The sequence below is a fragment of the Sprattus sprattus genome, assembly GCF_963457725.1.
Source record: "Sprattus sprattus genome assembly, chromosome: 3".
In the NCBI taxonomy this organism is placed as follows: Eukaryota; Metazoa; Chordata; class Actinopteri; order Clupeiformes; family Clupeidae; genus Sprattus; species Sprattus sprattus.
The window spans coordinates 58,953,798-58,963,797 of record NC_137922.1 but is presented as its reverse complement, the minus strand read 5'-3'; the positions used below and the strand labels follow the sequence as shown (position 1 = coordinate 58,963,797).

Below are 10,000 nucleotides of genomic sequence, written 5' to 3'. Positions count from 1 at the left end.
ATCGCCACAGTCTAAGAAGACACACACACACACACACACACACACGCCTATTACCCCCGACTCTCCACACACATCGCCACAGTCTAAGAAGACACACACACACACACACACACACACGCCTATTACCCCCGACTCTCCACACACATCGCCACAGTCTAAGAAGACACACACACACACACACACACACACACGCCTATTACCCCCGACTCTCCACACACATCGCCACAGTCTAAGAAGACACACACACACACACACACACACACACACACACGCCTATTACCCCCGACTCTCCACACACATCGCCACAGTCTAAGAAGACACACACACACACACACACACACACACACGCGCCTATTACCCCCGACTCTCCACACACATCGCCACAGTCTAAGAAGACACACACACACACACACACACACACACACGCCTATTACCCCCGACTCTCCACACACATCGCCACAGTCTAAGAAGACACACACACACACACACGCCTATTACCCCTGACTCTCCACACACATCGCCACAGTCTAAGAGCCTCCTCAGCCTTGCATGCCATGATCTGCGTGATTTGAAGCGCTCCAGGCTATGATGATTCGGTGTTGGTCTGATGACCAATGTCCACATCGGCTCAATCGTATAACTCGCCCCGACTCACCGAGTCCAAGTTCACCGAGGCAAACTCTCCTCCTCTACACACACACACACACACACACACACACACACACACACACACACACACACACAAACTCTCCTCCTCTACTGAACTGACCGCGGATTGCCCTCAAATCTAGCGTGCGCTCTACCTAGGCTAGCATCCGACCTATAACTGTCTGATGTTTCCATAACAACAACATCAACATCATCATCATCATCACTATCATCATCACGATCAGAAGGCATATGCCTATGTGTTCCACACCAGCACATTAGCCCTGGGGTCCTGACTGAAACATCAGCGGGGCATATATAAAGACACACACACACACACACACACTTAACACACACACACACAAGCGTGGCAGATATAAAGACACACACACACACACACACACACAAGCGTGGCAGATATAAAGACACACACACACACACACAAACACACAAGCGTGGCAGATATAAAGACACACACACAAACACACACAAACACACAAGCGTGGCAGGTATAAAGACACACACACACCACACACCACACACACCACACACACACACACACACACAGACAGCAGCAGCGTGGCAGATATGAAGAGAGGGAGATGGCCGTCTGACTCGTCCTCTTCATGTGAACCTTTGCCTGCAGCAGCACACACAGACGCAGTGTAATGTCATGTGATGATGTCATCAGATGCAGTGAGTGATGTCATGTGATGTCATGATGTGCTGCACAGGTGAGCTGATCTTACCAGGATACGGTCAGGTCAGCGATGGTCTCCACCACGGTGTACAGAGCAAACACGATCCAGTACATCATCCAGCGCACCTACACACACACACACACACACACACACACACACACACACACACACACACACAAGGGAGACAAAACAAGAGCATGTGTCACACAGGTACAAAGAGTGGAGGCAGAGAGGAAAGTCAACACATTATGAAATGAGTCTCATGATGACACTGTGAACACTGTGTGCCTTCATCTCTATTCTGATCCAGGGTCAGACTGACTGCACACACACACACACACAGGCAGGCAGTATGTGAAGCGTACCCTGGACAAGCGTCTGATCCAGGGTCAGACTGACTGCACACACACAGGCAGTATGTGAAGCGTACCCTAGACAAGCGTCTGATCCAGGGTCAGACTGACCTAAACCACGCAGGCAGTATTTGAAGCGTAGTCTGTGTCTGTGTCTGTGTCTGTGTGTCTGTGTGTCTGTGTGTCTGTGTGTCTGTGTGTCTGTGTGTCTGTGTGTCTGTGTGTCTGTGTGTCTGTGTGTCTGTGTGTCTGTGTGTCTGTGTGTCTGTGTGTCTGTGTGTCTGTGTCTGTGTCTGTGTCTGTGTCTGTGTCTGTGTCTGTGTCTGGATACTGAAATTCATATGACGAAGGCCAATAATAAAGAGACACTCTAAATAGCCATCAACTCAAATCAGCAGTTTGTCATCCTCACAGCTTTAGGAGCACTTGAGTCCTCCCTCATACACACTGAGAGGAGGCCTGCAGGGAGACAACCAAACACACACACACACACACACACACACACACACACACACACACACTTGAGTCCTCCCTCATACACACTGAGATGAGGCCTGCAGAGAGACAACCAAACAGACACAGACACACACACACACACACACACACACACACACACACACACTTGAGTCCTCCCTCATACACACTGAGAGGAGGCCTGCAGAGAGACAACCAAACACACACACAGACACACACACACACACACACACACACTTGAGTCCTCCCTCATACACACTGAGGGGAGGCCTGCAGAGAGACAACCAGACAAACCAACCAGCCACACACACACACACACACACACAAAAATGCATATATTTCTTCCACAAACGCAGTTTTGCACAAATGCATTCATCACACACACACACACACACACACACACACATGATTCATCACACCCCCACACACAGTCTGCTTCTCTCTCCCTCCTTTCCCTCTTAGGTTTTTTTCCATTCTGCTAGTGAATGAATATTCCCAGGCCAGAGACAGCTTCACTAATGTCCATCCAATCAAAAGGCTTCTTCCCACACGACACAGACGAGTGTGGAGAGGTAGACAGATAGATGGATGGATAGATAGATAAAAGAGCAGAGGGAGAGAGGGATGAAGGGGAGGAAGGGAGAGAATGAGGAGGGAGAGAGAGAGAAAATCATTACCGCCGCCATGACTTTAATTTCCATCCTGTCGAGCTTGCTCTAGCTTCTCTTTTTCTCTCTCTCTCCTCCTCCACACATTCGCTCGCTCCTTCACTCCCGCTTTCTTGCTCTACCACACTCCTTCAATCTCTTTTTTCTCAAGCGCTCTTGCTCTCTCTTCCTCCATCTCTTCCTCGCTCTCTCTCTCTCTTCCCCCAGAAGCAGAAAGCTATTTAGTATTCTCAACCTCTCTCTCCATCTCTCTCTCTTACCCTGCCTACCCTGCAACCGACCCTCCCCCCCACACTCCCTCTCTCTCCCCTACACTCTCTCTCTCTCACCCAATCTCTCTCCCTCCCCCCTCTCTCTCTCTCTCTCTCCCCTATGCTCTCTCTCTCTGCTAACGCTCTCTCTCTCACCCCATTTCTCTCCCACCCCATCTCTCTCTCTCTCTCCCTCCCCCTCTCTCACCCCATCTCTCCCCCCTGCTAATGCTCTCTCTCTCTCACCCCATCTCCCCCCCCCCCCCCCCTCTCTCTCTCTCTCTCTCTCTTTTTCTTTCTTCCTCTCTCCAGCTGCAGCAGGGGTGTTCAAAAGGCTTTCAATTTCAGCACCAAGGCAGCGGTGCCGACACCAGAACCAGAGAGCAGAACCTGAGAGCAGAGTCAGTCAGACAGGCCGCTCACGTGAAACACTCCTGCCGCTGACACACACACACACACACACACACACACACACACACACACACACACACACACACACACACACACACACACACACAGAACCTGAGAGCAGAGTCAGTCAGACAGGCCGCTCACGTGAAACACTCCTGCCGCTGACACACACACACACACACACACACACACACACACACACACACACACACACACACACACACACACACACAGAACCTGAGAGCAGAGAGACAGACAGGCCGCTCACGTGAAACACTCCTGCCGCTGACACACACACACACACACACACACACACAGAACCTGAGAGCAGAGACAGACAGGCCGCTCACGTGAAACACTCCTGCCGCTGACACACACACACACACACACACACACACACACACACACACACACACACACACACACAGAACCTGAGAGCAGAGACAGACAGGCCGCTCACGTGAAACACTCCTGCCGCTGACGGCCTCCTGAGAGACTCTGGCCCAGATATGTTCAGCCTGGCCTGGCCTCACCATCCCGGCTCACACACACACACACACACACACACACACACACACACACACCATCCCGGCACACACACACACACACACACACACACACACACACACACACTCACACACACACACACCATCCCGGCTCAGCCTTGAGCAGAGAGGAGAGTGGCCAATCGGGAGCAGGCTTGCCTGGCTACCCGCAGTCACGTTTAATTGGTGACCTCCCCGTGAACTCTGCCAGGATAGCGGTGGCTGACCTCACAGCAACCACATCCATCCACACACACACACACACACACACACACACACACACACCGAGAGCCTTCCTGTGCAAGCACACGCACACATTGTCCGAGGGGTGATCGATGAATGTGCCGCATCAGCACATCCCTGATTGACTGTCAGTCAATACACACACACACACACACACACACACACACACACACACACACACACACACACACACACACACAACAAACAAAACACACACTCACTCTGACTTCTACCTCATTTGACAGCTGACCTGCAATGATGGCAGTGACACATTCAATGACACACACACACACACACACACACACCTCCCACCACAATATATCACTGCACTGCCTTCATTTTGTCATGAATTTTTTTTGGCAAAACAAGGAAAAATCATTAGGAACTCCCTTTAGGCTTCCCTGTTTAATAGCAGTCAGCAGCTCCCCACCACTCCTGTGAAAACACACACACACACACACACACACACACACACAGGGTAATGATCAGCACGTTCCTCAATCTGGATCCGATTGGGTGCGACAGTGGTACAGGAGGAAAGACGTTGTTTCGTAATCAGAAGGTTGCTATTACCTGGCGAAGCGTCTTTGAGCAAGACACTGAACCCCTTAATTGCTCCTGATGTGCAGTGTGCCATCAGTGTAAATGTAAAATGTGTATACTCTGCTCGATCTTCGCACATATACTACCGCGTGCGCTCCGTATAACTGTACGCACCGAACTGTAACGTTGGTACCGTGACTGTTCAGGAGGAACGTTTAGACCCTTTAACATTAACATACAAAAGCTGTTATTCATATTTCTGAGTTATGGATGAGCCAACTGTAGTCCTCTTTATGTACAACATCCATTTCCTCAGCATTCTTCATGATGTCATCACTCCCTTCCTGTACAGGAAGTAACGGCTTACAGCAGTGCACCCTGGGAACTAACTAAACCGTAAGAACACTACTCATCCAGAACTAGTGAAATTTTCTCCGACGGCTAACAGCCATCATGTGGTCACGAGGGTTTCTATGGCAACGGCAATCAGGAGCACGTTTAAAAGTGTGCCTGTTGATGTCTGCATCCTTCATTTCTTCCACTGATAACACAGGTCACACACACACACACACAGGTTACACCCACACAGGTCACAGACACTCACACACACACACAGGTTACACACACTCCCACACACAGGTCACACACACACACACACACACACACACACACACACACACACAAAGGTTATAGAGACTCACACACACACACACACACACACACACACAGGTCACAGACACTCATTGACCTTCATCTCTCCATGCTCATAGATCAGCTCAGCAGCGAAAGCAGGAAAGGCTCGTCTGCTTTCCGCCATCACGGTTTAGAGGTGGACACCCCCCATTAACTGTATTAACTGAGTATTTAAGTATTTATATATATATATATATATATATATATATATATATATATTAATAATTTCTGTAATTTGGTCTTTGTCCTTGAATTGTCATATTTGTCATGTTCTCTTTATATATCTAAACAAACTACTGCTGGAGAGCGCCAAACTGTTTTTCGTTGTGTACTACAATGACAATTAAACATACATCACACTATAGGCCTCAGTCAGTCACTGAACCTTTAAACTATTAACATACAGCAGACCAACACCTTAGGACTACCACTATACATCACACTCTAGGCCTCACTCAGTCACTGAACCTTTAAACTATTAACATACAGCAGACCAGCACAGGACTACCACTATACATCACACTCTAGGCCTCACTCAGTCACTGAACCTTTAAACTATTAACATACAGCAGACCAGCACAGGACTACCACTATACATCACACTCTAGGCCTCACTCAGTCACTGAACCTTTAAACTATTAACATACAGCAGACCAGCACAGGACTACCACTATACATCACACTCTAGGCCTCACTCAGTCACTGAACCTTTAAACTATTACCATACAGCAGACCAGCACAGGACTACCACTATACATCACACACTCTAGGCCTCACTCAGTCACTGAACCTTTAAACTATTACCATACAGCAGACCAACACAGCCCAGCCCACAGGGAGAACAGTGCAGAACACCACAGGGGAAGTCTGGGCCGGCTGAGAACAAGGCTAGCTGTTCCGGAGCGTTCCGGAGTGTTCCAGAGCGTTCTGGAGCTTGCACAGACAAAGGTTAGCTGTTCCGGAGTGTTCTGGAGCTTGAACAGGGCTTGCTGTTCCGGAGTGTTCCAGAGCTTGCACAGGCAGGGCTTGCTGTGCGATTTCACAATGATTTCATTACTCTCAGCACACTCACAGGCTTCCAAATGCAAGGGCATTTAAAAAAAAGAAAAGAAATAAAGCACTCAACACGATACAATCGGACAACTTTTCCACTGCTTTCGCACACACACACTCGCTCTCTCTCTCTTTTTGCTGTTCGCAAACCAGCAGTGATCCTGGTTACACACCCAGTTATGAAAGGAAGAGAAGAATGAGAGACAGAGCGTGAGAGAGAGTGCGGTAGGAAAATAGAAAGGAGAGAAAACGTCAAAAGCATCATTTGTCCAGAGCTATTACAGAGGAGCTTTTTGGCCAGCGAGAGACTCAATTACTGGTCGACGTTCCCTCCACTCGCCCCACCCCACCCCACCCCACCCTCCTCCTCCTCCGATGCCCCCGGGCTACAACTCCACCGCAGTCGTGACATGTTGGGGAGGGCCGCTTCCCTGTGGAATGCTCTCGCTTCGCCTTTACTGCCTCCTCCACAGCACTGCCAGGGAAAGCCTGAGCTTCTCTCTCTCTCTCTCTCTCTCTCTCTCCCTCCTCTCTTTCTCTCTCTCCGACACTCTCTCTCTTTCTCCCTCCTCTTTTTTGCTGCCTATTTCTTTCAGTTTTTCCCCCTTTCTTTCTCACTGCGTTTCTCCCTTCACTCTCTTTCTCTCACTCTGTCTGCCCCAAACACTCTCCCTCTTTCCTTCTCCCTCCACCCTTCACTCTCTTTCTTTCACTCCGTCTGCCCCAACACTCTCCCTTCTTCTTTCTTGACATGGGCCCACTTTCCATTCCAGCTCTCTCCTCCGCAAAATATTGCGGCGGACTACACAAACAAACATGACCTTTGTACTGGTTCTCTCCTCCTCTCAGTTTCCCCCCGTTCTCTCTCTCTCTCTCTCTCTCTTTCTCCCTCTCTTTCTCCCTCTCCATCCTCCACTTTGCTTTTTGTTGGCCAGACTTTTCTTCAGTGGAAGGATGACTGATGAGGTCTCCCTGGAATGGTGTGTTCTCTCTCTCTCTCCCCGTCTCTCTCTCCGTCTCTCTCTGGGGTCGGTTGGCTGTTTAATGTTGGCGGACGGGGCTGTGGAGCGGACCATCTGGGAGTCGTTACTGGACGAGCGAGCGAGTGAGCGAGGGGGAGAGAGAGAGAGAGAGAGAGAGAGAGAGAGAGAGAGAGAGAGGGAGAAGACTTAACTCCTTACTGCAGTCTGGAGTCTTTCCTCTCTTCACGATCCATCAAACCCTCCAATCTCAAGGCGCTGGCTCTCATTGCCACAAATGTAAACGCAAGGACTGGCTGGCACACACACACGTACACATACACATACACACACCTACACAGACACACACACACACACACAGACACATATAATGTATACAGAACAAGGGACACTCTTCAGAGTAGCTGTAGCTCCAGTGCAGAACGGTTCAGCACAGTATGTGTCTGTCCAGCACAGTCTGTATGTGTGTGTGTGTGTGTGTAGCACAGTTTGTGTCTGTCCAGCACAGTCTGTATGTGTTGTGTGTGTGTGTGTGTGTGTGTGTGTGTGTGTGTGTGTGTGTGTGTGTGTGTGTGTGTTCAGCACAGTATGTGTCTGTCCAGCACAGTCTGTATGTGTTGTGTGTGTGTGTGTGTGTTCAGCACAGTCTGTGTGTGTGTGTGTGTGTGTGTGTGTGTGTTCAGCACAGTATGTGTCTGTCCAGCACAGTGTGTGTGTGTGTGTGTGTGTGTGTGTGTGTTCAGCACAGTGTGTATGTGGAGCAAAGAGCTCAGGCCGCCCCCACGGTTACTAGTCTTTGCAGCCGGTCTATTTATACATCTAGAAAACAAATGCAGCCGCAAGAAAATGCAGTGGGCTGTGTGTGTGTGTGTGTGTGTGTGTGTGTGTGTGTGTGTGTGTGTGTGTGTGCAGTGGGCTGTTGCGTATCACAACCTGCCATTACGCGGATGCGATCACTTCACCCTACGAAAGGAAGGTTTGAATCTTCTACCGCCTAGCAATAAAAATCATCTGACAATCATCTCTTCGTCACTTTGGACAAAAGCTGCTAAATGGCTAAATGTAAAAATGTAGGGCAGCGATTCTCGAACACTAATGACCCACTAACACTCTGGCACACATAGGCAGACAACAGCACACACACACACACACTGCTGTCATAATATCAGTCTCCATTCAGTGTGTGGAATCCACCTTATGGAGGTCTAGGAATAGCCCCACACACACACACACACACACACACACACACACACACACTTCGTTCTTCATGTCTTTGCCTTCTCTCCACAGCCAGACATGACAATCAAGGCTCTTTTCATTCCAGCTTGTGAGTTTAAAAAATGTTTTTAATGGAAAGCATCAGTTTTTGTTTATGGAAGGCGGAGGTATTATAAGCAGAACAGTTTTAGTATGCGAGTCACTCATAATGTCAAAATATTTCATGCAGTTGAAAGTTCCTAAGCAGGTTGGTAACGCTTCACTATGCCACTCGTGAAGGATGTCAGTGTGAGAAACGTGTTTGGTGACGCTTAATGTTATTATAAACTAAAACTTAAGTTTAACTCGGAACATTGTTTACGGCTGTAATAGTCTTTGCTTTCACATGTTTCTACTGTTCGAACAGTAGCATCTGACCACACATTTTACTTCCCCCCACACACACACACACACACCTTTGCTTTCACAAGTTTCTACTGTTCGAACAGTAGCATCTGACCACACATTTTACTCCCCCCCCCCCACACACACACACACACACACAAGAAAGTTCACTTTCTACATGAACTAGTGGGCAGTATCAGGCTAATACACAGTCTCAGTTCCACATGACTGGTGCGGTGAATGTGTGTGTTCCTGAGAGTGTGTGTGTGTGTGTGTGTGTGTGTGTGTGTGTTTGTTTGAACAGTAGCATCTGATCACACTATCTGTGTCTGGTAGTAAAACATTCTTCTTCTCCTCTTTTGTTGTTTAAAGGGGTTGGTAAACAGCTTATAGGTGCAATTAGCGCCACCTTCTGGCAATAGTAACGCGTGACTTGCTAGCCGGCGCCTATAAAAACAAGGGAAAATATTCCGATAGTATATTATATAAAAAGACAATAGTTGCATTAATTATTCAATTTTTTATAATTTAACGACTATTTGAAAATCATGACCCCTCCCTAGGAGCACCCTCTCCAAAGGACCAACATGCAAAGCTCACTAATTAGCCATCATATAAGCACGCACAAACACACACACACACACACACACACACACACACACACACACACACACACACACACACACACACGTCCAGTACAAAAGCCTGGTAAAGAACAAGTAAACCTACGTGGCTCAAACACAAACGCACTAATCAATACAACTTTTAGCACTTTGCTTTCTGCACGGCACTGCACCAGTGCACACAGCAGCATACATCTGCACACACACACACA

The 10,000-nt window shown here is 48.6% G+C and overlaps 1 protein-coding gene across 7 annotated transcripts in view; it reads right to left on the bottom strand.

Annotated features, from left to right (window-relative positions):
- reep3b (receptor accessory protein 3b) overlaps nucleotides 1-10,000 on the bottom strand; it is a 49,125-nt gene that overhangs the window by 20,528 nt on the left and 18,597 nt on the right. For all 7 annotated transcript variants that reach the window (XM_080834873.1, XM_080834875.1, XM_080834874.1 and 4 more), the window contains one exon: nucleotides 1,398-1,474. In XM_080834873.1, coding sequence (XP_080690999.1) covers nucleotides 1,398-1,474 — 77 coding nt within the window. The remainder of the gene's footprint in view (nucleotides 1-1,397; nucleotides 1,475-10,000) is intronic.